This window comes from Cryphonectria parasitica (genome assembly GCF_011745365.1).
Source record: "Cryphonectria parasitica EP155 unplaced genomic scaffold M406scaffold_1, whole genome shotgun sequence".
In the NCBI taxonomy this organism is placed as follows: domain Eukaryota; kingdom Fungi; phylum Ascomycota; class Sordariomycetes; order Diaporthales; family Cryphonectriaceae; genus Cryphonectria; species Cryphonectria parasitica.
The window spans coordinates 2005725-2033131 of NW_024468909.1; the positions used below are offsets into that span (position 1 = coordinate 2005725).

General features: G+C 53.3%; 9 protein-coding genes across 9 annotated transcripts; 6 read left to right on the forward strand and 3 right to left on the reverse strand.

Moving 5' to 3' along the window:
* Window positions 1-763: 763 nt before the first annotated feature.
* On the forward strand, window positions 764-1489 carry M406DRAFT_33382 (uncharacterized protein; the record flags this gene model as incomplete). The annotated part of the gene is made up of 1 exon (XM_040920877.1): window positions 764-1489. A coding segment is annotated over one exon (726 nt), but the record flags the coding sequence as incomplete, so codon positions are not given.
* A 2530-nt stretch (window positions 1490-4019) lies between these two features.
* On the forward strand, window positions 4020-6307 carry M406DRAFT_96620 (uncharacterized protein). The gene is made up of 8 exons (XM_040926337.1): window positions 4020-4137; window positions 4345-4354; window positions 4422-4503; window positions 4579-4631; window positions 4718-4771; window positions 4811-5251; window positions 5310-5563; window positions 5616-6307. The coding sequence occupies exons 1-8, from the start codon at window positions 4073-4075 to the stop codon at window positions 5797-5799; spliced, it is 1143 nt and encodes a 380-aa protein (XP_040780938.1). The 5' UTR covers window positions 4020-4072; the 3' UTR covers window positions 5800-6307.
* A 3073-nt stretch (window positions 6308-9380) lies between these two features.
* M406DRAFT_36003 (uncharacterized protein) lies at window positions 9381-10917 on the reverse strand (the record flags this gene model as incomplete). The annotated part of the gene is made up of 3 exons (XM_040923987.1): window positions 9381-10230; window positions 10334-10704; window positions 10792-10917. The coding sequence occupies 3 exons, from the start codon at window positions 10915-10917 to the stop codon at window positions 9381-9383; spliced, it is 1347 nt and encodes a 448-aa protein (XP_040780939.1).
* A 667-nt stretch (window positions 10918-11584) lies between these two features.
* M406DRAFT_33205 (uncharacterized protein) lies at window positions 11585-13229 on the forward strand (the record flags this gene model as incomplete). The annotated part of the gene is made up of 4 exons (XM_040920708.1): window positions 11585-11659; window positions 11741-12010; window positions 12070-12274; window positions 12337-13229. The coding sequence occupies 4 exons, from the start codon at window positions 11585-11587 to the stop codon at window positions 13227-13229; spliced, it is 1443 nt and encodes a 480-aa protein (XP_040780940.1).
* A 701-nt stretch (window positions 13230-13930) lies between these two features.
* Window positions 13931-15849, reverse strand: M406DRAFT_325457 (uncharacterized protein; the record flags this gene model as incomplete). The annotated part of the gene is made up of 6 exons (XM_040919981.1): window positions 13931-14598; window positions 14657-14899; window positions 14954-15028; window positions 15090-15453; window positions 15511-15705; window positions 15775-15849. The coding sequence occupies 6 exons, from the start codon at window positions 15847-15849 to the stop codon at window positions 13931-13933; spliced, it is 1620 nt and encodes a 539-aa protein (XP_040780941.1).
* A 552-nt stretch (window positions 15850-16401) lies between these two features.
* M406DRAFT_248846 (uncharacterized protein) lies at window positions 16402-18243 on the forward strand (the record flags this gene model as incomplete). The annotated part of the gene is made up of 2 exons (XM_040916565.1): window positions 16402-16765; window positions 16877-18243. 2 exons carry the CDS (start codon window positions 16402-16404, stop codon window positions 18241-18243), a joined length of 1731 nt encoding a protein of 576 aa, XP_040780942.1.
* A 610-nt stretch (window positions 18244-18853) lies between these two features.
* Window positions 18854-21152, reverse strand: M406DRAFT_348983 (uncharacterized protein; the record flags this gene model as incomplete). The annotated part of the gene is made up of 5 exons (XM_040922438.1): window positions 21019-21152; window positions 20438-20923; window positions 20343-20374; window positions 19876-20263; window positions 18854-19807 (listed from the first exon to the last, which is right to left on the reverse strand). The coding sequence occupies exons 1-5, from the start codon at window positions 21076-21078 to the stop codon at window positions 18854-18856; spliced, it is 1920 nt and encodes a 639-aa protein (XP_040780943.1). The 5' UTR covers window positions 21079-21152.
* Window positions 21153-23230: 2078 nt separating this feature from the next.
* Window positions 23231-24317, forward strand: M406DRAFT_335748 (chromatin associated protein KTI12; the record flags this gene model as incomplete). The annotated part of the gene is made up of 2 exons (XM_040921070.1): window positions 23231-23236; window positions 23316-24317. 2 exons carry the CDS (start codon window positions 23231-23233, stop codon window positions 24315-24317), a joined length of 1008 nt encoding a protein of 335 aa, XP_040780944.1.
* A 958-nt stretch (window positions 24318-25275) lies between these two features.
* On the forward strand, window positions 25276-26974 carry M406DRAFT_66438 (uncharacterized protein; the record flags this gene model as incomplete). Its single annotated transcript, XM_040925000.1, has 3 exons — window positions 25276-25372; window positions 25403-25825; window positions 26013-26974. The coding sequence occupies 3 exons, from the start codon at window positions 25276-25278 to the stop codon at window positions 26972-26974; spliced, it is 1482 nt and encodes a 493-aa protein (XP_040780945.1).
* Window positions 26975-27407: the final 433 nt, after the last annotated feature.

The following is a 27407-nucleotide window of genomic DNA, read 5'->3' on the forward strand; positions in this document are numbered from 1 at the left end:
TCCCAATTTACTATTATGATGCCGTCCAAAACTCAGATTACATGATTCTAGGCATTTTTAAGATAACTATCATTGTTTACGTACGCCTCTTTCAAATACAGGGTTCAGGAGGTCATTCTTCTTGTCATTCAAGCAGAGGTAGGAGCCAAACTTCAGTCAGAGACCCGCCCCTTGACCCTGGGCACACAACTATGGAAATACCACGATGTTAGTCAGCAACCACTCATGATCGTAGATCCCTGTCCGGTGGCCAGAGCTTCTTGGACCTTGGTTGCTTGGGCGCTGCTTGACTTCAATTCAGCATCATCATCAACCCTGCCACCCAAAGCCGACAACTTGGCAGCACATCTCTCCTTGCACTGCGAAGCAACCAGACCTTTTGACATCTGCTTTCCAGGTAGCCAAAATCTATCAGCCTATTTATCAAATAGCAACTGTGGCCTCTGAGCCACATCATTGCTCATCAGGCATTGCAACCCCGCGACTAGCAATCACCCGGCTCAGCCCAACCAATATAAACCCACCTGTGACGACAAGAGCCCCTCCAGCGACACAGTCTCCTTACCTTTACGCTCTGCCTCACCTTCGTCCTCCGTGCTTCTTGCACTGTCACTTTCGAAATCTCAGATATGATCCAGAGGACCAATTGCCAGAATGGATGTGCAACCGAGAACACTAGAAGAATGTGAGTCTTGTCCTTGGGCCCTACTCCGAAAGACAGGCTCTCAGGTGCATGTATGTTGAGTGGCACTGCTGACAGTGAATGGTGCCAGGGCTGGACGACTTGTGTGTCCGTTTCATTGTCAACTTGCCACAGTCAGAGCTCAGCGGCTTCGACCGAATCGGAACCCACGTTGAGGAAGCGCACTGGTTTTATGAAGACTTCATACGGCCGCTGGACCCGACGCTCCCGCAGATGAACCTGCGCACCTTCTCCCTCCGAATCTTCCAGCACTGTCCCCTGACCAGCCAACTTGGCCCCGAGCTCCATGAGAAGGCCTACTCGCATTGGATAGGATACAAGAAGCGAATACCGGTACGAGGTGCAATCTTGCTGAATGAGGCAATGGACTCCGTCGTCCTTGTCAAGGGCTGGAGCAAGGGCTCGTCGTGGATGTTTCCCAGGGGCAAGATCAACCAGGGCGAGGATGATTTGGACTGCGCTATCCGGGAAGTCTATGAGGAGACTGGGTTCCACGCCGCGGAGGCCGGACTGATACCTGAAGATCGAACCCTTCTTCCATCCTTCGATGTGGTGATGAGGGACCAACATGTGAAGTTGTTCGTTATCCCTCACGTTCCCATGAACGTACATTTCGAGGCAAGAACGCGAAAGGAAATCTCCAAGATCGAGTGGTACCGACTGGCCGACCTACCGACCGGCCGGACTCCGAAGAAACAAGGCCAAGACAACAGTGCAGCTACCCCAAACGCCAACAAGTTCTTCATGATCTCGTCCTTCCTTGGGCCTCTAAATAAGTGGATCAGGCATCAGCGTAGGAGGAAGGACCGGTCACGGAACAACCACAGGAATGGACACCTCAGCCAGGCGGAGATCGAGGACGTCATGACCGAAGAGGAGGGCATGGCCACGGAGACAGCACCTGAGCCAACTCCAGTATTCACAACGGCGGAGTCTTATGAGGCTGCCAGCAGGGAGCTCCAGAGACTCTTGAAGATCCAGCCACCCACACAAAGATCCCAGGCTGGGACTTTGGGAGCGGAACAGGACAAGGGAAAAGCCCTTCTTGCTATGTTGCAACAGAACAAGCCAGACGTGCCTGCCCCGCCACAGATGTCCAACAACCACCAGCATCTTCACGCACCGCACACTCCTATGGATCACGTCTACAATGTCGCTCCACAGCCGCATACACCTCATCACCCTCATGCAGCGCACAGGTTGGGCCCCGGCAGCTACCAAGCACCTCCGCCCTTTCCCCTTCAGCCAGACGATATCAACAACCAACTGCGCTCCGTTCTTGGTGTCTCTACAGCTTCAGTGAATCACGCGGTGCAAGAACAAACCCAAGTCCCGAATCAGCAGCTGACAATGATGATGGCCTCTGCGCGCGGCGATATACCAGCTTTGGCCCGTCCGCAACCGCTGCCTCGCCAAGCCAATCCTATTCTGGCCGGCGCCGCCGCTTCGACTCTTCCTGTCCAGAACGACAGACCCCCACAGATACTGCAGCAGATGAACATGTCTGGCTCATTAGCTGGGGGCATGAATCTACCGCAGCAATTTGTAGCCAACCTTAGACAGCCGCCGGCGATATTAGACAACAGTCGCCTGGCGCTGCTGAGTGCCTTCAAGAAAGATGCAGGCCCGGTGAAGGAGCCGAGTCTTGTGGTGCCCGCATCTCAACCACCCCCGGCCAATGACCCACGAACGAGTCTGCACCAGCCTAATCACCCGACTGCGCTGGGTTCTCCATATGCCGGGCCAGCCTCGGTCAGCGTTCCAGGGCAGAGAGGCTTGCCAAGCGCGATGCAACCGCAGGGCAGCCCTCAGTCGACTATTCCTCAAGCTCCCCTCCGACCATCAAACGTCTCTCAAACGCAGCAAAAAGCTCTTTTGGATATCTTCAAACAACCATCAGCCTCGTCCCCTCAGTGGGAAAATGCTAGACCAGACCTGAAGGAGAATGGCGGCCCACTTGTCTCGGGCCCAGGGGCTGTCAATCAACAATCATCCTTTGGATTCAGCCCGGGGCTCGGGACGCGTTTGCCTGTGCCCGGAGCCAACAATGGCTCAACTCAGACAGATGGCGGCCCCGGCCTGCCGTATGGAACCCGAACTATTGCGATGCGTCCAAAAGAACCCATCGAACTGAGCTCTCAGCAGCAACAGCAGCCATCTCAGGCCAGAGCACAAATGCTCAGTGCCTTCGCAGTGGATGGTGCCGGCGGCGAGAGCAAGATTCAGGAAAGACACAACCCCAACCGCCAGGCACAACCTTACGACCATATTGGTCAACAGAGCCCACTCCAACTGGCAAACGCAGCCCCCTTCCCCAACACAACACCACGACGTCAAGATGCCGATCCGCAACAGCTGCAGAAGCTTATGTCTTTGTTTACGGCGCCGTCTTCGGGCGCTCCTGCACGTGCCCTAGCGAGCCCTGCGGCCATTCCGAAAGGAAAGGAGCCAATATACTATCAGGCGGGCAACCTTTCGTCACCCAGCTCGCGCGTGGGTTCAATGGGTCCGTCACCTGGGCTTGATGGAGCAGGCAGGGCAGCCTCGATGACGCGTCGCAGTAGCCAGCAACAGACTCCAATCTCGCCTGAAAACGAGAAGTTCTTGCTTAACTACCTGAAGACGGCTGTCTCAGACCCCCCCAAGTAATAGTTGTGCCATTTGGACACGAGAGAATCGTGCTCTGTTGCCATCGACCACATTTTCAACGATATGAAGGTGTTGGCCATATGATGAGAGTATCAGCGTTCTGAAATCTGGACACGTACAACTGTGTGGTGGTCGAATTCGACTCAGGTCATCTCAGGTGCAAAGCATGGGATAACGTTGGGAGCACATCTCTTGATCGGGTTTGTGGCATGATTCGCACAAAGCGTTGGTTGGTGACCTCGACGGTGTCGAGTTACTTTTCACAGTTGCCTTACGTAGCCTTTTATCATCATCAGCGTCATCGCGTCCATGATGTGACTTCAAATTACGCTGCTGTGCCATTTTCAGACATGTGCATTGTGATAACCGCCTTTGTATTTCTAGTGCAGAGCAGCGGCACCAACGCTCGGTGGCGCCCTAGGATTGGAATCTCAGTGGCGCCTGCCGAGGTGGGGCGGCTTTCCGGGGAAGCTTGAACAGGCTGAACGGGAAGCGACAGGCGAGTGGGCCCTGTAACTGATTCCCTGTATTTCAGACGGCGCCTTCCTCTAATTGGCCTGTTGGGAGCCTCACATATCACATCACGTCTACCAACACTGCACATTACTTCTGCCATCTCGATCATGGGGTCGAGCTTCAGCTTTAGCTTCAGCTCCTGCACTCCTCTCTTGTCTCCATCTTCCCCCATTTTCTGCATTTCTCGTCGTCACAGCCGTCGACATGGCGAGTCTCGGTGGAGAGACGGTAACGATTGATCGTACCCATTTCGAAACTATGCTTCGGCGGTAAGTAAGAGCTTCTCATCCAGCCTTGGGCCCAAGCCTCAGCCTCGAGGTCCATAATCGGACCTGCCTCCTGGAAATATTTTGGTGTTAGCTGTCGTTCATACTCGTTGGTCGAAACCTTGTTACAGCCAGAATTTCCTATCATGATGATACATTCATCGCACTCAATATCAGAGCAGCCTACATGCTGATTCGCTGCGTGCACAGGGCGAATTTTGTGAGTTTACAGTATCTGCGTATGGAGTGTACTCAAGGAGTAGCCTCAACCTAACCTGTCGTTCGAGAACCCCGACGAGCTCACGGTTCCTCTTGTCTCGATTTCCCAATCCGAGTATGACGAACTCAAGAAGATCGCCGCCAAGTACGGTACGATTACATTTCGTCAGCTAAAAAGTCTCAGGGCATGACGACAATAGGCTCTAATATTTGGCTTTGGTATAGAACATTTGTGCTACAATCTGTTGAGGGGTGGTGTGGGCGAGGACACGATCGGTGTAGGTTTGCGTCCTGCCTCCAAAGCGTCCAATCGTTGTTTCGGCCAGTCCGTTTGTATGGTTTGATAAATGTTAACTTGGTGTAGCTACTTAGCATGAATGACGCTGCAATTGAGCAGCAGAAGGACGGTTTTGCTACCGTGGCGGCCGACTCCACCGATCATGGCCCATCGGCCAAGGACTTCATATCACCGGCGTCCCGGCCACAGCCATCTCGTGACGCGTCCAATGGCCTTGTCAACTACAACCCACGGGCCCAGTCGTTTGCACACGTCTACCCTCAAGAGGCACATGGCTGGGACGATGTCGAAGTCCCCGAGGATGGCGAAGATGCATCAAGCTGTGGGGGTGCTGTTATCCCCAACAGCCATCAATCGAACGACCAGGACCGATCGCGTCTAAACTACGAGCGTCAATGTAATAGATCGCTTCTGCTAAGCAATTTGGCGGAAGGTACTACCTATTCGGACCTCACCAAGGTCATACGAGGAGGTCTACTACTGAACGTCCACATGAGGCCCCGCGATCATACAGCAGTGGTAGCTTTCCTGCAAGCTGCAGACGCTCAAGCCTTCTTTGATCACATCCGCCGCCATGACCTGTACATCAGACAAAAGCGGGTAAGGACACACAAGGTGCAATTTCCAAGACGCAGATTTTGATCCTGACACCCTATAGGTCGACGTCCGCTGGGACGAGCGCCGGTTCATTATGCCGGCTCATGTCGCTAGCAACATTCGTCAAGGGGCCACGCGCAACCTCGTCCTTCGCCGCTGCGACCCTGATCTGACCGAAGCTGTCATCCGGGATGACCTGGATCATATCCATAATCTGGTTGTTATAAGAGTTGAGTTCCGGGGCGGAAGCTGCTATATCGAGACCAACTCGGTGCACAATGCTATGTTCGCCAGGACCTGCATGAGGAGTCGAGGGTAAGCATGTCCTGATTTGCACCTCGAAAGTGTTTGCTCATCTCCTGCATAGGAAATACAAGCAAAAAAAGATCGAATGGGATGTCGATGAGTGCTGTCAGCCTCTTGAGCAACCCACCTACTCGGGGCCTCGGAACGGACACGCCATCACCAAGAAGCGGAACTCCAGCAACATGGCGAACCGATTCGATCTTCTCAACCTTGACGACGACGACGACGACGAAGAGGAGGGGTAGAGGGGAGGAATGTCAAGGATGAAGGATTATTCCTTCTGATTTAATCGAATCCAAACCGACGACTAGAATACCTGCCTGGGGAGCTGGTGCAGGATGGATTAGAATTGCAATCACCCACGATGGCGCTGCAACTCTATGCAGATTCGACTTCTGGTAATGTGCGTGGATCGAACTACAAGAAGTCGGGACACCTAAGGGACTTGCTATGAAATATGATGCTGCGACCGGAAAAAATCATCGTTGTTTGTTCAGATGCATTTGGGCAGCATTACTTACAGCGGAATGTGCGTTTGGACTTATGGGTCCCCTGTGGCTTTACCTATGTCTATCTGGGAGAGAGTTGTTGCCAAGACGGCTCATGGTGTGTCTGAAAGTTCTGGTGATCGGCTAATTTGCCCACCTCAACTTGGTGAGTTTGATGGTGATGACATGTTGTTGATCAATTTGGATGACGCCTAATTCCCTTATTCGGCTCCCGTTGATACTCGGCATATATCTTTTGAAGAAGCTTCTAGAGGATCCCGCAGCAGGGATCAGAAGTACTGTGCAAGTGTGTGACAAGACTAAGGTTTATGGGACGATGTGGGAAAGAAAAAAAGAAGAGGAGGAAGGAAGAAGAAAAAGAGAGAGAAAATCCTCCAGATGCTTATAGCACAGCCCGTTCCTGGATATCGTGATGGTCTTCGGCAAATGTGTAAGCCGGCTGGATCGGCTACCCCTGAGTAGATCACATGCAAGCCTGGGAGGAAATTTACCATGACATGCCATTGCATTCGGCCCATAGCCTGGCAACCGCAAGGAGCATACTTAGGAACTTGCCTGTGAGCCATTAGTTCTGCGGGGAGCAGACATTGCGACCGATGTGTGTGTAGGCTGCCGAGAAACGAAAGCTGCAAACGAGAACTGCAAGAGTACGGGAAAGAGAACAAAAAGATCGGATGGTTGACCTCATGTAGATTATTTTTAGCAGGGGTCCACGTCCTTCGCAACACGAGAAATTGAGACATGAGCTTAGCCAGCGCTGCGTGCCAGTTGTCAGCGGGGCTCGCCGCCCCGTACTCTAGCCTAGCATTTTGTACCTAAACGGCCTGGTCACAACCGCCTCCTTGGACCCCCAACTCGCTAGCCAAGAATGAAATACGAATTGGATCTACCGGCACACCATTCCTCCTCAAATCCGCCATGCCACGGCGCCACCACGGCAAGCACCTGATGCAGAAAGGACCTGCAGAGAGGCAAAGTTATTGGGCAAGGACACCTGCAGCAGTCTGCTTGCCTTCCAGCAGCTTTTCAATAATACTCTGCATGCGTGATACAGTAGAGAAGCATCCTCCACAAAAGATTCACGGTACATGGACCCGCTTGTCTTTTTTGAGTCCCCACTCGGATAAGCTTTTGCCTTGGAAGGCTGCAAATGGGAACTTTGAGAAAAGCCTGGACTTCTGCTCAAGCCTGCTAAAGCCAAAGCTGGGGTGGCCCGAGAGGGCTGCTGTGATTTGTTGGATGTCACCCCCGTTCATCCTTGCAACTGATCAGCCTCCCCCTCAACCTTTATTGTCTTCGTTTTCTACTCGCCCACTCCTTTCTCCATTCTTTCCTCGTAGCATCCCAACCTTCGCTTGTCTTGCTTGGTACCGTTCTGTTGTTGCTGTCGATTTATTTGTGCAGTGACATCTCATTCGTTTCGCTGCTTGTCCGCTAGGCCTTTTCAACCATCTTGAACCGAACCAGCATTTTCAGTCGCCATTAGCGGTGCATTCCCCTGAATCCGATCTTGGACGGACTCCGGTGGTTGGCTCCTCAACTGCCAAAATCATCCGGTCTTCTGTGCGAGAAGAACGAACTCGCCCAGACGACAACGGCTTCAATTCTTGTCTTTTGCCTACGAACTCGTCCAACAAGCACTGTATCTCAACCTTTGAGATTCTTCTCTGCTACGGAGCAAGTCGAAAACCGGAGCAGACTCGGCTTTGTTCATATATTCGAGGTGGTGGCCAGCCATCCCAGTGACCCCTGAACCGTCCGCGTTGCAACCAGAAAGGCCACCCCGACGGCCATTTAAAAATCAATCTTCAGATCAGCAACCATGAAGGCATCACACGTCACCACCGTCCTCCTCTCCCTCACTCCTCTTGCCACAGCATTTCCTTGGCCAAGATGGCTACCAGAAATAGACTCCCTGGTGATGAGGAGGGCGGACTCTTCTAGCTGTACGTCGTTGCACTGACGAGGTGCCTGGTTCCGGCTTCCCCCCTTTCAGGATGTCTGCTAATATGAGACGATTGATACAGCATCCTCCGCACAAGCGACGCAGACAGCGACGGCCACGGCGGCCTCGTCAGCCACAGACGCAGCCGATGCTACAGATCTGAACACTGCCGGCCAGACAAAGACCTCTGCTTCCTCGTCAGGCACTGCTACAGGCACAGGGACCGACGCGAGTGCGACAGGAACAGGGACTGGAACGGCAACAGGAACAGGAACGGGCACGGGCACGGGCACGAACAGCGGGACGGGCACGTCTTCTGTGAGTGTCAGCTCCGGGGCCGCAGCCGGCAGCGCCGTCATGGTGTCACCAGTTACCACCCTTACGAGTGCCCTGTACAAGATTGGCGACTACGTGACCTTCTCCTGGAACTACACCGATCTGTCTATCACTCCCACCGCGGTCGATGTTGTCGTCTCCGCCAGCACAAGCTCCCTCGGCGCGTCCACGTGGACCCTGACGTCCAACATGACCTTCGCCACCGATGCCGCCTTCGTTTGGGATACGGACAAGTATCAGTCGGAGGCCCAGGCCAACGAGCGGCCACTGGTCGTCGAGATGTACACGCTATTCATCTACGACGCCGAGTCCAGCGTCACCGCCACTGCCGGCGCGGGCTCCCTCACAGCCAACGCTGCCCTCACGTTCGGTCTGTACACGGGCCAGCCTTACACGGCACTGGCCAGCGGCTGGGTCTGTGCAACGTGCAGTGCCGCCCTGTCCGACAACGATAAACGGGCTCTCGGGTTCGCTTTCACCATGGTGGGTATCACGGTTGCCACTTTCACGTGGTTTGTGACCGGGCTATGGTGATTGGTCTGCTGATGGCGGGGTTGCGCGTTTGTGTCATGTCTGACAAAGCCGAAGAAGAAGAAGAGAAGAAAGAGGGGGGAAAGAAGAAGACAAAAAACAGAACATTCTTGTTGTCTATATTGCGGCTAGCGAGTTGTAATAGCGTGTGCAGCATTGCGCAGGCGACACATTCTTTTGAGATGCATGGTGTTCTTCTGCATTGCCAATTTACCGGCGACAAGAGCAAATTGCGGCGTTCATTTTGGGAAGGTATGAGTCTTTGGGGGTAAAAATAGCAATTATTTCCTGGTTTATGTTCTGGAGATTTGGTTGGCTGCATATGAGCATCTTAAAGTAATGACATGCGCGAAACCACGGCAGATGGGACAGGATATCAGGTAATGATGTGAGATATAGCCTTACACATATAAATAAACCTCTCTCCATTCACTCCTTGTGGAGGATGGGAACCTATATGTTTGACTAGCTGCAGCCAACTGCTGTGGCCACATCTTTGTGATGATTATACCATTCGAAGAGAGAAGCCTCCACCCCGTTCCTCTTTCTCCCGCCCGTTGAAGATGCCACTGAAATCGACAGCGCCCAGCTCCACTGCCTCTCCCCTCCCTGGCGCGTTGGGCGTATCCCTCCTCCTCCGCCGCTCCTGGCCCGCCTTGCTGGGAAAGGTCGGGAACATGGCCTCAGATTTGGGCCTCGGGTCCTGCCGGAAGTACTCGTGGCTCAACATCTCCCGCGCGGTCGGCCTCCTCGAGGGGTCCAGGCTCAAGAGGTCGTTCAGCAGCGCCGCGCCGGCCGCAGTCAACAGCGGGAACTTAGCCCGGATGACAGAGCCCGCATTTGCCTTTCCCGGGGGCAACCGCAGTGTTTTCGCGTTGGGCAGCCTCCGGAAGCCCGGCCAGCTCTCCTCGCTGGGGATGCCGCACAGCTCGAAGATCTTGGTGAGCTCGTCGACCTCGTTCCGGCCCTGCAGCAGCGGCTCCCTCGTCAGCAGCTCGCCGAAGATGCAGCCCACGCTCCACATGTCCACGGCCTCGCCGTAGCTGGCGGCGCCCAGCAGCAGCTCGGGGCTGCGGTACCACAGCGTCACGACGAGCTGGGTGAGCTTGTGGGGTGGCGGATCGCCGACGTAGCGGGCCATGCCGAAGTCGGCAATCTTGAGCTGCCCGCGGTTGTTGAGGAGGAGGTTGGAGGTCTTGAGGTCGCGGTGCAGGATCCAGTGGTCGTGGAGGTAGGCGACGCCGCTCGCGAGCTGCAGGAGGAGGGTCTTGACCTCGCTGGCGAGGAAAGGCTGGGGCATGTCTTCGAGGATGGACTTCAGGTCGTGTTCGAGGAACTCAAGGACTAGGAAGATACTGGCACACGTACACGAGCATATGTCAGCAGTCAATCCATACATATTGGCAGGAGAAAAGACAGGTGAGGACGAAGCCTCAAGGAGGGAAGATCTGTGCGCACTTTTCTATTCTGGTCGTATCGTCCCCGACCACGACCTCCCGCAACTTGACAATATTCCTATGGTCGCAGTCTTTCAATATCTGGATCTCCCGCAGCCCCGTGACAGGCAGGCCGTTCCGATCATTCGCCTCGATCTTTAGTCTCTTGAGCGCGACCACCTTTCCCGTCGCAACCTCCTTGGCACGCGCAACCCATCCGTACGCGCCCTCCTCGATGTCGTTCAGCTTGTCGTAGTTTTCCACGCTCCGCGACTTGCCAAACCCTTGTCCATGGAAGCGCAGGATCCGGCCTGCGTTGCCCTCGCCCCCTCCTCCGGCAGCTGGAAGAGGACCCGGTGTGAGCCTCCGGCGTTTCGTGGGTCGGCCGTCGCCCTCCTCGTCCCCTTCGGCCTCGGATACTGCTCCTGCTTGTGTGGCCTGCTGTTGGGCTTTCTTCTGCCGTCGTGCTTCCTCCTCAACGCTGCGAGCCGCTGCTTCTCTCTCTTTCTTCAGGCGCTTCTTCAGCTCCTTCTCCTTCTTGAGTGCGGCCTCGCGCGCGGCGTCCTCTTCGCTGTCTGCCCAGCGCGACTTGCCCTTACCAGTCATTATGGAGAGAAGGAGAGGCGAGGGGTGAGGGCTGTGGAGGAGGCGCGCTTTCGAGGACTGGCAGCGACGAGATGGTAAGAAGACGCCGGTAGCGGAGGCGGTGCGTTGAGGCAGTGAGGCCCGCACTGGTCTCAATGTATTGTGAAGGTTAAAGTAGGCCCTGCTCTGGTGGGAAGATGATGATGTCGCTGCAAGCTTATGCTGTGGAAATGCCTGCCGGCGCCTAGGCGACCCTGTTAAGACATGCCGTAGCAGTCGGGAACGGGGCGGCAACCTCTGCCGAACCTGCTAAACCTCTTCAGTGTCGCCCCCCCCCCCCCCCGGGAGCTCTGCTGCTAACACTGAAAGCTTCTAGTGAATTTGGGGAGCTACTGCCGCGTTCACCTGCAACTAACAAGCTCACCGAGTACCGAAAGGTCCCCCCAAGTTCATTTCATGTGATTTTCGAAATAAAGACGAAAGTTGTCTCCTCCGAAATCATAAACAAGAGTCGATGCGATTCAGCAAACAAATGCCAGGAGCTTCGTGATTTCTGAGTGCCGCCTTGGCGATTATCGTTGTCATGAGGTCTTTTACAACGAGGACGGCCCTTCGTGGGCTCAAGACGTCCTCAATATGTTCACACCGGCCAGACATGGGTATTGCCTCGCAATGCAGAGGCTTGTCGATGACGGCTGCGAGACGGAGTAATGAGCGCAGGTGGTCCACACCCCTTGCCAAACAACTTGCCCAGGCTATACAGGTATATATATATATGCGTCGATTTGCAGAAGAAAACTCTCAAAAAAAATTAAAATCCATCAGCATGCTGATCTATGGTTAGATGACTGGACCTGTGCCCTTGGCGAGTTACATGCGCATGTGCCTTACTGGTGATGTTGGTGGCTACTACACTGGAGCCATTGAGCAGGGCAGAGACCAGTTTGGTCTCAAGGGTGACTTTGTCACGTCTCCAGAGATCTCTCAGGTCTTTGGCGAGCTCATTGGAATCTGGTTCGTGGCCGAGTGGATGAGCCAGGGCCGGCCAAAGACTGGGGTCGAGCTCATAGAGGTTGGTCCCGGAAGAGGGACGCTCATGGACGACATGCTCCGTGTGAGGCTGCCCCTGGCTTTACTTTTTCTCTCGATCGTTCTCAACTAATGTCCTGTCAGACAATATCTAACTTCAAAGACCTGGCAAACGCCATCGATGCCATCTACATGGTCGAAGCTAGCTCTGAGCTTAGGATTGCCCAGAAAACCCTCCTCTGTGGTGAAGACGCGCACATGAGCGAGTCCAAAGTCGGCTGGCATAGCATCTCAAAGTATGGGGGTTTCCCTATTGTGTGGACTCAGACCATAAGGTCCATCCCTCAAGGTAAGGCCATCTCTTCTCAATTATTGTTTCGGCTAGTGGACATGGGCTTATATGCATACAAGGCCATGACAAGATGCCCTTCATAGTAGCGCACGAGTTCTTTGATGCTTTACCAATCCACGCCTTCCAGGTCGTGAACGTCCCTCCGCCTCCTAAGTCCAACGCCGCCCCCTCTACCTCCTCGACACAAACATCACAAGACACAGACAAGCCGACTCTACAATGGCGCGAAATGGTCGTCTCACCCACACCCCCAGGGTCGACTCACACCAGCCTAGGCACACCAGCGTCGCAATCCCGCGATACACCCGTCCCAGACTTCCAGCTGACCCTCTCGCCCACCGCGACCCGTCACTCCCGCTACCTACCAGAGTCCAGCCCACGCTATCGCGCCCTCAAGTCTCTGCCCGGTGCACTCATCGAGATCTGCCCAGACCTCTCCCTCTACGCGACCGACTTCGCAGCACGCATAGGCGGATCGGCGCAGCACCCAAAACAGAAACCTTCCGGCGCTGCTCTCATCCTCGACTACGGCCCGGGCGACGGGTCCATCCCCGTCAACTCCCTGCGGGGCATCAGCCGGCACCGGCGTGTAAGCCCCTTCGCGGAGCCGGGCCTGACGGACCTGAGTGCCGATGTCGACTTTGCCGCCATCGCCGAGGCGGCGCTGCAGGCCAGCGAGGGCGTGGAGGTCCACGGACCGGTGGATCAGGGGTTGTTCCTCGAGAGCATGGGCATCAGAGAGAGGGCCGAGGTGCTGCTGAGAAGGTTAAGGCAGAAGGGCATCGCAGGAGGGCAGGAGGAGGACAGGGCGAGAGATGTGGACAAGGCGTGGAAGAGGTTGGTGGACAAGGGCCCGGGAGGTATGGGCAAGGTGTACAAGGCCTTGGCAATTCTGCCCGAGAACGATGGGCAGAGGAGACCTGTCGGGTTCGGGGGTGATGTCGGCACTTGAAGCTCACTCCTGAATAACTGGCGAGCCCGTTGAGGGCTCTTTAATTCTTCTCGACTTTACTGCGACTGGGGCGATGGGTTTGTTCTCAGTACACCCACTCGACTGTAAATGTAAGCGAGAGATATTGAAGTGAAAAAGGCACTGCAACATCAGCAGAGATGGCGCAATCTTTCTGAGTTCGCACCCGCGCTGTACTGCTCATCGAAATACGAAGCATATTCGTTCACGAAGACCTTCACAGTCCCTGGGCGGACCAGGAAAATTTGTCTTAGAACACTTACCCCCCCCCCCCTTTCCGGCTTTCTCTCTATTCTTCGTTTCTTAATTTGCTTTCTCCTACAATCATTCACCTTGGACATAGGCATGCCTACAGCTCCAAGTGAAGGAACGGATGGAGGAAGTATCTGGTGAAACCTTTTATATGACTTATAATTAGTATTCGCGTCCTGAGACCGATGAGCTCACATACTCTCCTCTCTCAGCGAAAGCGTCACTTGAAGAATAAACGATGTCCAATTCTCAAGACCCCCAGTCGATTAATACCCGGTGCACCGTAGCCATGACCGATGCAATCCCCGCATAGTCCATAACGCCACTGTATCTATAGAAATACAAACACGCAGAACTCACTCTCTGCCTGGTAATATCACACGGCTAGTAACCTCCCGACGAGATAGAAATCCTCAATTTTTCCTGTGACCTCACTTCCCTTGGCCCTTCACCAATCCGGCATCCTCGTCGGACCCCTCCTCATCATCCGAAAATTTGTCGTCGTCGCCTATGGCAAAGATAGTCTCGCCGTCCAACGAGGGTCTAGATCTTTGGCTACTACCATTCGCCCCGGAAGGCGCCTGGTAACCCTCCACACCAGAGGTCTGACCGTCCCGTGTGGTGTTGATCGAGGGCTTCGCGCCCACATTCGCCTCCTCATCATCCGAATCATCTGGCGCACCAATGTCCATGTTGTTGATCTCGAAGGTACCATCGTCATCCTGAGCAAGCTCATCTGACATGGCGAAGCGTCTGTTGTTAGCAGTCGGCCGCCAGATGTACGCGATCCAGGCTACGTCGGCGAAATAGACCAAGTTAAGCCAGCCGTCGAGAATAAACCAGCGTGACTTCCAGTGAAAGGGTACATAGTCTGGGTCGCTGGCTGAGGCGAACGAGAAGCTGTTGAAAAAGAAGAAGGCGAAGATAACGAGAATGCTAATGAGGATGGCCCACCACAGCTTCTTGTACATGCTCTCCTTGGCGTGCTGCTTTCGCTCCCGAAGATCCTTCAGTGTGAAGTTGAGCGAATTGAGCGTCCACACGTAGAAGGCTGTGAGTGTAGCTGCCAGTGGAAGAACGATTAGGAGGACGAAAGGTCCTAAGAGATGTGTCAGTATGCTTGCATAAACCATCTCTTCTGCTCGCTCTAGTCTTACCTGCGCTGTCCGGCGTGATGACAAGACTGGTAATAGCATACACCAGACCAAAAATGAAATGCGCTATCGCCAACCATCGCACCCAGATCATGGTTCGGCCGAGCGTCGGTTTGACAACTCCATAGCCCATGCACACAATGAGTAGCAGGAAGAACGAGAATGAGTTCCTGGCCGCATTTAAGACTCCAACTATGACCAGTAAGACTTTTGATCCCACGTTCGAGCCGTGGCGGTTCATGTAATCTGGATGTCTATATCAGCGAGGGGTCCATAACAGAGATTTGTAAGAAGCCATACCATAGAATCCCCAAGTCATCAGCATCTCGACTACCAAGAAGATCAGAATGGCTGTTATATAGTTCTGAACCGGCACTAGAGATAAAATTAGTCAAGGTTGTCCTGGGCCTGGACAGTTTGGGGAAGGGCGCTATACAGATGTCGGCGTGATGCTGATAGTATAGGAAACCCCAATAGGCTACCACGAAGAAATAGAGGAGGGTTATTCCTCCATAGAAGGGCAGCTTTGGGATTTGTGTCGCGGGAAGCTCGCCGTAAGCATTCCTAAATTCGACGACGGCCTCGTATTCGCTGGCAGTGAACTTGTCGGTCAAGACACAGTAGTAGCCGGTCTTTGTTATATCATACTTGATAGGCTGGGAGCTCTTCAGGTGGATTGCTTCGGTGAGAATCAGGTTCGTAGATTGCTCGGTCGCATTCGGTGATAGTATGAACTCTCCGATATCTTGCTCGTCGCAAAAGCCGGCCTCGACATATTGCTTCTCGCAGATGCCAGCTTTCTGTGATAATGGTCAGAACCATGCAATTGTCCTAGCATTTGGGCACACTGGTCGTACCTGTGTTGACTCCGCGGTCGGGTATACGCCAATGAGGTCCTCGTCTTTCCATTCGAAGATGACGAGGCTGACGACCGGATCTTGGTCCCCTTCGTAGGGCATGAATTTGAGGAGGATAAAGGGGTCGACTGGGCCGCCCCAGGCTTGTTGTGAGTACATGCCAGCGCATCTCTGTCTGTTCTCGTCGACCTGGTCCTAGATTAGGGAGAACGCTGATCAGCAACAGAAAAGTAGGAGTAGCCCTGGGAGCCTGCGTAAACCTACCATCTTAACCTCCATGGCCTGTACTGTCCATATTGACAGGGCTAGCAAGGCTAGCAGCGAAGACCAAGCCCCCATGTTGAATATGCCTCCCTGTTGTCTGTTTTGCAATGACCAATCTTTGTATAGGTTCTGTCGATAATCCGTCCCGAGACAGAAGTCGCCGCCACAGAGGATCAAGAGATTTCCTAGCGACACTTCCCTCAATCGAATTTCCTTCGAGCCTCTTGGACAATCAGGTGTGAGCCAAGGTCGACGATACCATCGTTAAAGAAAGTGGTGAATGTAATGTGAGGATGTAAGAGGAACAGCGGTGCCTTCCCTTGACTTCCGGACTGGACAAGTTGCAGGGGAGAGAGCTGATTACTCTGCAGTACGCAAGCTTAGGGGCCACATGGGTACTAGGAAACTACGGTAGCATTGCGATGGAGCACTACCTACAGGGATCTGCGAGGATGCATGCGCTAAATCGGGGTCGTCATGTTGGGGGTTGTCTCACTGCTGCTGCCAGTTCGTCATCGCCGCCCTTCGAAACTTTCTGCATTTCCGATTTGTCGTTTCGTTCTCTTCCTCCTCCCTACCCTCCCTTCCCTTCATTCATTTGTCGCACATCTTCAACACGGGTCGAAGATGGGCAAGGGCACAGACAAATTATACATCACCCACTCGGAGTGGAGTTCTTCCGATGCCTTCTCAGCCAGCGTTGGAGCTGGTGCTGGATCACGAGCGCAGCGCGGCGCCGGCGCAAACTTCAGACGCCTCCCTTTCAACTTCTGCGCCGCAAGCTTACAACCTTTCAAGAACCCCGTGTGTACGCCTGATGGGACAATATTTGATGTCGAGGTCATAAGTGCATGGCTCGACAAACACGACACCAATCCTGTGAACGGCAACCCTCTCGACGGCAAGGACTTGATCAAATTGAACTTTGCGCGGAACGCAGATGCCGAAGCAGACCCTAACGCCGGGCCTACAGATGGCAAGGGAGATTTGAGTGAGTAGCGCCTGAACGCTCCACGTGAAGAATCGCATGGAAGAGATGCGAGAGTATGCTTTTTGAGGGGGGAGGGGGGCGAGACTATCGTGGCTAACGTCCCATCCGCAGTTGATCCCGTCACCTTTAAAGTTTTCACCGACAACACGCACATCGTAGCGATTCGCCATGGCACTTACGCCAACGTCTTTGCATGGGAGACCATCCAGCAGATGAACATCAAACAGAAGAATTGGCATGATTTGGTGGACGACAAGGAATTCGGTAGAAAAGACATCATCACGCTACAAGATCCCCAAAACGCAGCATCCAGGAACCTGAGCGAATTCCAATATTTGAAGGACGGTGGTGATGTCCTTCTCACTCCCGAACAGGTAGAGGAGAGGAAATCGGGCAGCGTCAACGTCGATGCCTTGGGCCGCATCGGTGATAAGGTCCTGCGGGCGAAGGAGGCGGTCGAGAAAGCAAGGCGAGAGAGGGAGGCTACTGGCGATGTCAACCGGTCTTCCAAGGCATTGCAGAAGTCTTCTATTACCAATGGGTTCAGGAAGCCAGCCATTCAGGAGAAGAAGCTGGCTCACAACGCTGCGACATACACAACGGGAAGGGCCGCCGCAAGCTTCACAAGCACTGGACTCACGCCAGAGACAAGCGGAGAGCGCGCTACCCTGACCCAGGATGAATGGATGCTGAAGCCAAAAAGGGTCAAGATGAAGGGCTATGCCAGGGTGGAAACCAGCCTGGGCGACGTCACCATCGAGTTACAAACGGAGACAGCCCCGAAAGCCGTATGGAATTTTGTGAAACTGAGCCAGAAGGGTTACTACCGTGGCACGATCTTCCATCGAAATATCAAAAACTTCATGATTCAGGGCGGTGACCCGACGGGAAGCGGAAAGGGTGGCCAGAGCATATGGGGGAAAAACTTTCAGGACGAATTCGACGGGCCCCTCACGCACAGTACACGTGGAATCGTGTCAATGGCGAACAAGGGAAAGAATACAAATTCTTCGCAGTTCTTTATTACCTACAAGCCGGCCAAACACCTCGATCGCAAGCACACGATCTTCGGTAAAGTTGTGGATGGACTCGATGTCCTGGATGCTCTGGAGATGGCGCCAGTGGACGAGGGCAACCGTCCCCTTGAAGACATTGTCATCAAAGACATTGTCATTTTCCTGGATCCATTCGAAGAGTTCCTGAAGGAGAAGGATCAACAAGAAAAGGCAGAAGCTCAGAAGGCCGAAATCCAGCGGCAGGGTGGAACAGATGACGACAAGACGACGTGGACGGGGAAGCGCATCAGAGGAGACGGCACCATCGAGCAGTCTGGCAGCGGGGTTGGCAAGTACTTGAAGACGGCAATGAGCTCCGAATCCGGAGCTGCGGCGGTTGACGACGAGCAGTTGGTCGAAGACTGGGAGCCGTCAAGGAAGAAAGTCAAGACAGGAGGTTTCGGGAACTTTGACAATTGGTGAATGAGGTATATATACACAATGCAATCCATATACCTTTGATACAGTGTTAACTCTATTCAGGCCGTGGTACCTCTTCCCCACGCTTCCTTGGCTAGGGCTCCATCCTTCCGCCGCGGATATCAGAATGAGCTGTACCTGCGTAACCTTTGCTCGAATATCTCCTAATAGTGCGGTCATTGTGGGAGGGCTCTCGATCCTAATCCGGTGGCACCCGGCCCAGCACTGGTGTAACATCCAGCTTCCCAGAGTCAGGAATGCCACACTCACAAGAGACCGCCGAGGTGCACTGGTAAGTTCTCGGGTTGAGAGACGAGATTCTTTTACCAATCTCGGAGATAATGAGCCGTCGGTTTCGAATCTCTTGTCAGCTGGAGGGTTTCCGTCTCAGACAGTTTCCAGTCGTCGAGAAATTATCGTCTGTGGGTTATACCGTTTCTTGTCACAGAAACACAAACAACACCCATGCAGACATCGCCACAGTGCCAAAGCACAGAATCGAATGTGCCTTTAGATGAGAGACAACGCTGTCAGTGGTGACGTCGCGCCTCCATCGGTTCGAAGTGTCGCTTTTGAGCCTTCGGCTTTGTTAGCTTCGCTAGTATGGAAGCCTTCATCTGTGTTCTGATGGCTTGCCCGGCTCCTTATGGCTTGCCACAGCGTCAGCTAATTTTCCAGCCTGCGTGACATCAAGCTCGTCATGGAGCGCATGCAGTCTCTCAATCACAAAACTTTTCATCGAGGCAGAGGAGGCCGTCGACATGCCGACGAGATACAAGGGCCAGACTAGCCCGCTAGACACGGACGCCAGCAGCATCAGGCGCTCTTCTTGTGCTTGGGTGCTGCGTGCCTGCATTGGGTTTGAAAACGAAGGACTGCGGCAGTCGTAATCTTTGTCCTCCGAGCTACGGGAAACCGAGCCCTCGCTCTGCCCTAGTGTAGCTTTCCATCCGGTCTCAGGTATGTGAGCCAACATGTCCTCGGTGTGTGGCATCGGCACAAGTGTGTTGAGGCTCGGATCGGAAGGCCTGATGAGCCCAAAATGTTGGGGAACGCTGGCAAGGATAGCAAGTGCTATCCTCTCCAGCTTGACTTTGACTTTGTGCGCTTCTATTTGGTATCGTGCTGGCACCTTTTCAACAGGCACTTGCAGGAAACGCATGTGAAGCTCCTCGAGCATCGTTTCGAGGATGAGCATGCGGATGGCCCTGGTGCCGTTCCAGACCGATGCGACCGAGAGGTTCGGATACACATGGCAGACGTCGCTGAAGAATCCAGTCTGGAGACGCTCTGAGAGACAGAACTTGCCATATTGCCAAGTCTCTGGGAAGAGAGATAGGGCCTTCTCGAAACCTTCTTCTGCCTCGTTGAATATGTCCAATATGGTGTCGATGTCTGTAATCGTTCCTTGGCATATATCATACCTCAGCTGCAGGATCTTGTAGATGGGTGGGTATACTTCGTATCCTGGCACTGCGGCTGGGCCGCCCATCATGTCGACCAGTTGTGTGCGCATGCCAATTAAATCTTGTGGCATAGCCAGTTTATTTTGAATGCAATTGATCATCTGCAGCTACAATCAGCATGTGATCTGGACTCTCCTGGGCAGGATTGAAAGACATTGATGTTACTTACAATACTCGAGCACTGCATCATAAACATTTTGATGCCCGCCTTGCTCCGAAACGAGCCCATACCGCGCAGCCTCGCGAGCGCAGCCGCCCCATTGATATGCTGCTGCCAGGCACGCATACTCCGGGCCCCTGCCCCTGCCATCGTCTCGAAGTACCCGAGAACCAGCACCGCGAGCATGGTGGTGTCCTCGAGAGCGCCCGTCGGGCTCCGCAGGGCGGTGTTCGTTAGCCGCAGTGCCTGGCCGTACGTTTTGCGCGCTGCTTCCATAGGCTCCTGGGACTGGGCCCTTTGTGCGACGCTCAGCAGGCCTACGGCCGTGATGCTGGCAAGGACTGGGTCCCGGGCCCTTTCGTAAGCAAACGGGCTTGGACTCCAGAGGTCGAAGACACTGGGGCCTTGGGTTAGTACGCGTGGTCACAGTGGTTGTAGAGAGGGAAGTCCGGTGGAGGGTGGGAGGCGCGGCTCACAAGTCAAACTTGTTTTGAGAGGCATCCGGTGGCTGCAGTATATCTAGGTCAGCAAACGACGGATGCTCGTTCCTCTGCGAGACGAGAATGCTCACCACTGAGATGTACCGTGCGATGAAAAAGTTCAGCCCTCTCTCCTCGAAACTTGGCGACAAGCTGGACGGGACGACTGCTAAAGCATCCCGTGGCGACACCATTCCAGGTTCTTGTTTCACGTATCCACGGTCCGCCTTCACAAGCTTTGCTGGCGAGCGCAGGCCGGTTTGTATGAACCCATCATCACGCTGATCGAAAAATCCCGACGATGAGGCCGCGGAAGGCGATGCTGTGAGGACAAAAGGCGAAGACTTTCTGGGTGGTGGTGGTGTTGTCGGCGTCGATGCCGATTTACCGGGCAAGGGGGTAGTAGGAGTAGTGGGCTTGTCTGTAGACGGGTTGGTCCTCTTTCTGGGCCTCTTTCTGGCCTTCTGGGCAACGTGCGAGCTCTCATCTCTAAACATGAGATCTACTATATTCCTGTAGCCGGGACATGTCTGCTGACGCTTCTCGCATTGACCACAGCCAGGCTCACGCTGGTCGCACTGCAGCATCCGAAATCAGTCAACATGCTTCTGCGGTGCCAAAAAGAGGGAGGGTTTAAGCCACTGCACAGGCGCGCACGAAAGAAACAACCTACACGGATTTTGCGCTCGCGGCAGTTTGAGCATCCTTTAGACGGCTTGCCGCAATATACCATCCTGGTGTTGCTTCTTGGCTGGCTCACACACTCTCTCTCTCTCTCCCTAATGGCACTCGTGCGGTCGACGTAGCATCAGGTCTGTGTAGGTTCTGAAGTATGCTGTGCAAGCGAGTGTCTTGCGGTCACTTAAGAGTCCTGGCTCGAAGCACCAAAAATGGCCGCGGCGTATTGCGGCACACTCCCTCGCCACACGGGCTCTATCTTGATCCTGAGTTGGATGGTTGTCTCGCAGCGTTTAAGCAGTGTCTGCTTCTTTGGCCGACATAGTAGAGATGACGTGAGACCGATACAATCTTCGCCAAAAAAGCCTGGTCGAATAGAATGCTAACTCGAGAACTCTTTCGCAAATGGCTCCAGGGTGCTAGCAGAACCTGTTATACTATAATCTTCTTCTTCGACGGCACAAATTTCGCCCGGCTGGAGTCTGAATTCGCAACCGCAACGTAAAGTCTCGGGACTTGGAGAGAGATGCTGAAATGAAAAGACTTTCCTGACTCGATACATTAAGACCAGCACAAGAGAGAGACAAGGATAGGCATCACCTGGCCTCGGTCTGGCTCTTGCGGTGGTCCGTTTCGACCGTGCTGCCCCTGTGGTGCCCGGATTTACAGTAGGATGCGCGCCCAGCAGTTCACTAGCGCCAGGAGCTGCACCCCCCCCCCCGGTATACCGCCCTATGCCTGGTTCCTCGTTTCTCGATTCCTGATCTACAACAGACTGCACCAATGCCCGCCACCGCCAGACTGTCCTTTTAAAGTACCACAGTTACATTGCTGATGAGAGATAATATCACTTTCCTACATGGTATTTCTCAATGCCTCGGATGTGGGGAAAGAGGGGTGGGCCCGCATAGTTTTGCGTGCTCAAACTCTTAGGGCGGTTTGGCGCTTCGTTACAAATCCCGCGCGTGGACACCAGCGCCTCTCCCCAGTGCCAACCTGGAGCCTAGAGTGCCTCAGAGCCTAGACCAGCAGATCAAGAACTAATTTTAGTGTCTTTGGGCGTCTGGATCGAAACCAGATAGATTTGGGAACGGCTGGGCACCCAAAGACGAAGAAAAAAAAGCAAAAAACCACCAGTACCTTTCCCCATAAGACCGAAGCAATCTCTAGCCTCTACAAGAATCGATTCTGGTGTAGGGCAATTTTGAGGCCGCAACAAAAAGCTGGCTCAATTACGGCAGACAAGGTGTGGAGATTACAGATCATGATTCTTGCCCTGAGCACATGATAGTAAACCATGATCTTCATGCATGAATTACACACCATATCTGACCACCTGCCTATGTAGGCACAGAGGCATCAGCTCGTTACAATTCCAGCACGTGGATATATAACCTTAAATGTATATTTAGTGGCTGATACGCAGTGCAGTGTGCTGCAGCCAAGAAGGAAGGGGAATAATAAGCTCAAGATAGTTCGGGCATCATGTTTAACGTAGTGAGTATGCACAGGCGCATTTTGTTTGGATCAGTCTGTGTTGGGAAGTTGATAAGAGAAGATATGCATCGAACCTCGGTTCTACCCGGCGCAACTTCGGAGTGTTCATGGCTGGCTCTTAGATGATGGAGAGAGAGAGAGAGAGAGAAAGAAGGAAAGGAAAAGAAGGAGAAAAGGAAGCGCCATCACGAAACTCATGGGGCCTTCTCAATGCATGACCAGGCTGGTCCAGTCACGCACGAAAGTAAGCATACAGCAAGCAGACGTTGCTTTTTCGTGCATTAGAACGGGACTCATCGCATTACCAGTGCACCTTTGAAAAACGCCTGTTCTCCGAAGGTAAGCCGCCACAGAAAGCTTTGGCATTTTTTCGTCTTCGAAGTCAGTAGACGACGCAATTAGCCATGTCTCGTCCATATGTTGAGTAAGAAGTCATCCAACATCTACATGTGAAATTGAAAATCATGCTGGCTTCTCAACAATTACATACGCGTATTCACATGCTCTTATTACAGGAAGGCACGGAAGATACAGGGAACCCCTGTCAAACCTTAAAGTCAACCCCACTACAATTCGAGTTGTACTCCAAAATTCTGGAGAGGTGACATTGGAGGGGCTCAAGTCACCCGTCACCAGTTCCACGACCTACTTCCTATCCACGTCCTGGGCTCTATCAGCCCTTCTCTCCTTTTCAGTACTATGCTCGCAGAATGCCGGTTAGTAGGCGCCCTCCTCTTCAATTTCAGCCCGAATGTCCGCCCATGCGAGAGCTAATGTAGTCCCCTCCCGCCGCAGCTCATAATCGTCACTGGCCTTCCCACCTCAGGCAAATCAACCCGCGCCAACCAACTCCTCGCTTATCTTACCGAGAGGGTTGAAGCCCAGCCGCAAGTCTCCAAGTACCGGCTACATCTCATCTCAGACCAGACACAGTCTATCAGCCGCACCGTCTATGACCTCTCGCCCGAGAAGCTTCCTGCGCATACCCGCTCCGCAAACGCCTCGGAGAAGGACGCACGTGCCGCGCTCTCGAGTGCTGTGAAGCGTGTGCTCTCCACCAAGGACATTGTAATCCTGGATGGTTCCAACTATATCAAGGGCTGGCGGTACCAGCTCTACTGTGAGGCCAAAAACCTGAGCACGCCAAATGTGCTCCTGCAGGTCGGGTGCAGTGTCGACAGGGCCAGGGCTATCAATGAGGAACGGTTAAGACAAAGAGACGAGAAGCTGGCGGGTGGCGAGGATGCCAGTGGGGACGATCTTGCGGCAGAGGGCGCATATGATCAGGGGAACTGGGAGAACCTCGTGTTCCGGTACGAAGAACCCAACCCCATGACCCGATGGGACAGCCCGCTCTTCACCTTGATATGGGAGGACGACGAAGCGCAGACGCGCAAGGTTTTTGATGACTTGTGGGAAGCCATCGCGGGCGAGGGAAGGAAGGTCGTCAAGCCCAACCAGGCAGCCGTGCAGAGGAGCAGGGACGCAGGCGGTGATTACCTCTATGTGCTCGACAGAGAGACCCAGGATATCGTCAAGAGCATATCGGAGCAGCAGCCCGATGAAGGTGGTGGAGAGATCCAAATATCGCGCGGCGGTGATTCTAGAGGACAGCCGCTCGTTGTGGAGATTCCAAGCAGGAGGGTTGGACTGCCACAGCTGCAAAGGTATCGACGGGCCTTCATGAACATGAACAGGGGCGGCATTGGGCTCGAAGCAGTCGGTAACATGGCCGTGGCGAGAATGCGGGAGAGCTTTGTTGGATATCTCAACGATGCCTTCGAGAAGGACGAGTAGTGTGATGGTGTGCAGAAGCACCGATCTGCTGCATGACTTTTGAATGAATCATGATACCCCCCCATTATATTGCCGCAGGCCTTCCCATTACGTCTCAAACCCGGGTCCTCTAATCAGCCGTGGATCTGCACGCATGAAGCGCTCGAGACCAAGACTAAAGAATTGCTGCAACTCATGGAAAGGCTTTTTTTCGGGGAGGGGCGGGGGAGAGAGAGAGAGAGAGAGAGAGAGAAGCTCGTCAAAATGAGGTCAGGAATTAAGTTGTAACCATGGAGATTGTGAAAGTATATTTGTATATGTTTGCATCAACGGAGCTTAAAAATGTTCCTAAGCAATCAATGAGACCTTGGAAAGTAAGGCTGAAGTCCCACAACCAGATGTCAACATCCACAATCAGGCGACTTGACTTGACTTATGTGACTCTCGCGGCTTGATATCGTTCAGTTCCTATATGTAATCGTCAACCAGTTGTTATCACGACACTGAAGTGTCCCCTTGAACCAAGACATATTTTTGTCTTCAAATGCTACTCTGGGACTACGAAAAGTATTTTCTCCCAATTCGGACGACACAGACTCATTTTTACGCCTACGACAAATACTAGGTCCAGTATCTTCCGAAATGTTGAGTTCAGATTCACTATTTTCAAATGCTGAGGCAGTTCACATGCATCCAAGCAAAAAGACACCGCCGTCCAGTTCCTTCCACCCTCAAGTTGTGGTCTACAACTTGTCTCTCACATGTTCGAGTCTGTATGGAAGGAACTAACATACCTGCCTCCTCTAAATATCTACGCATCGATCAACAAGGCAACACTGATTTTGTTTTCTTCGCTTTCAACAATCAATCACAGACAGGTTAAATTAGCCACGAACTTATCAACAAACTTTTCTGTATACTTGTATGCCCGTCTTCAAAACATACTCGGGGGTTTTTTGAAACCTCAGCCTTCGCAAACATGTCATCGACTACAGCTGCTCCTTCTACGCCGCCGCACACAGTGGGCTGTCCATCTTGCACTGGAGGCGAGAACGAGACACTAGGATCCAGTAAAAGTATGCCATCCTATGCCAATGGATCTCCAGGCCGCAGTCTTGGCCGCCGCTCTCTGGATGCCGTCCGCTCCATCAGGACATACAGCAAGGGACGCCGGATCTTAGATGCTACTACCAACCAGAAGATCGAGCCTCCCACTACGAACGCCAGTGCTGAGTCCAGCCCTACCGGACACTCCGCTAAGCAGCGCTGGTACGACTCAATTCGTGGTAGGAGCTCGCAGGTCCCAAATCCGTCGAGCCCTGAGTCTATGTCATCCACTTTGAAGCGCTCGCGTTTCTTCAAGTCCTCACCGGTCCAACCACACAGTCATGAGCCGTCCATTTCAAGCGCATTGCAGAGCCAGGCATTTCGTACTCCTCTTCCCAAGCTTGACCTTCCGTCTTTCCAGGCAGAGCTGCAGAGATCTTCAGTTTTCGGAGCTGTCTATGACAAGTCTGAGATTGACCTGGGTACGTCGTCACATGCGAGAAAGATAACTCGGTGCCGCTGCGCTCACTGACTGTCGAGTATATTAAGACATTGAAGTCCAACATGAAGAGCACGCCCTTCCCAATCAAGCGTCTCAAGTGCCATTCGATTTCGATCGTGAAAACAATCATACACCACAGAAAGTCTTGATACACACCAAACCCGAAGTTGCAAAGACCATCAACATGTATACGGGGATCAAGCCATGCATTACCTCATCCAATTCAACTCCAAAGACCAGGGCACAGGTCACGTTCACCGACGACAACGATGCGAAGACCGAGTCACATGCGACTAGTGCTATTGAGTTTGAAGAGGAGTCCGAAGACGCTCTCCACACAAAATGCGCCATCTATTACAAAGGCAGCGCCTGGCGTCCAGAGGACAGACAGGTCTTTTCGGATGCCTCTTCTGCACTGTCCCACTTTGCTAGGCAGCATGTGTCCAATACTCGCAGTCCTTATAGCAAAATCCTTCTTTGGACCGGCGAGTTGCCTTACACTAGGCCCCATACCAAACAAACGTTCACTGTCTACCCCCATTCAGATGGACCTCGTCGCCTTGAGATCGAGGAGAAGTATGATCTGGAGTGGGCTCTTATCGCCTTTACCGAACACTCGCATGCAACCACTCTCCCTCCCATGAAGAGCAAGAGTCTGTCGGAAGAGGATAGCAGGCTCATGGCTGCCCTGAAGGATATCATTGCAGCAGGATACCGTGTGAACGTGTGGACCGCCCGCGATAATGAGAACTGGGATGCTGAGATTGAGTACATTCAAGATTGGGGCATGGGTCACACTATTTTCCAACGACAGAGCGAACAAGAAGTCGAAGAACGTCGCAAGAGGTACATAGCCTTTATTGAGCACGGTATTCCTGGATTCTCCTGGACAGACGTCCGGATTTTGGACGATGAAATCCATCGAGTTGAGCAGGATGAACAGGGCGATGCAGAGGAGGCTGACTGTGGCTATGACTATGACTGCGACTACGATGGTCATGAGTACGCCAACGAGACTCTGTATCAATCTTGGGAACAACCTGAGCATGAAACTGAGGGGTGGCTTATGCATCAGGAGGAGACAGTCACAGAAGATGCAGACAAGGACCAGGATGGGTGGATCGTATAGAGTGAGGAGGCCGAAATCAGTCTTCGCTCCGAGGATCTTGACATGAAGCTCGGAATGACGCTTCTCGAGGAATAGCACTGATGGTAATGACATGTGCATCGAATGGCGAAGTGGTATTTTGGGCGGTTTGGTTTCTAATCTGTTGCGAAGGCTTTGGGTTTCAACTTGGACGTACCACTGGGAACCTTATGCGTCCAAACAGTATACCAGCACAACAGGCTTATTGCTCATTCTACATCCACAATGAAGAGTTCGATGACAGACAATAGAGCGAGGCATAGTATCTTGCTGTTTACACAGTCGTTGCTCGTTTAGCTTCCTTTCTACAGGCCTGCAACAACTACCCTGCAGCTGCAAGCACGTTTTGAGTCTCTCTGTGCCTCTTGCCTCGCACATACTGCCCATTGCTCCCCCTCACGAGCTGGTTGTTTTT

Coding starts and splice junctions, on each gene's coding strand:
- M406DRAFT_96620 (XM_040926337.1), top strand. CDS start 4,073: ATGGCGAGTCTCGGTGGAGAGACGGTAACGATTGATCGTACCCATTTC. Junction 4,632..4,717: donor TGGGCGAGGACACGATCGGT/GTAGGTTTGCGT, acceptor AACTTGGTGTAG/CTACTTAGCATGAATGACGC. Junction 5,252..5,309: donor TGTACATCAGACAAAAGCGG/GTAAGGACACAC, acceptor GACACCCTATAG/GTCGACGTCCGCTGGGACGA.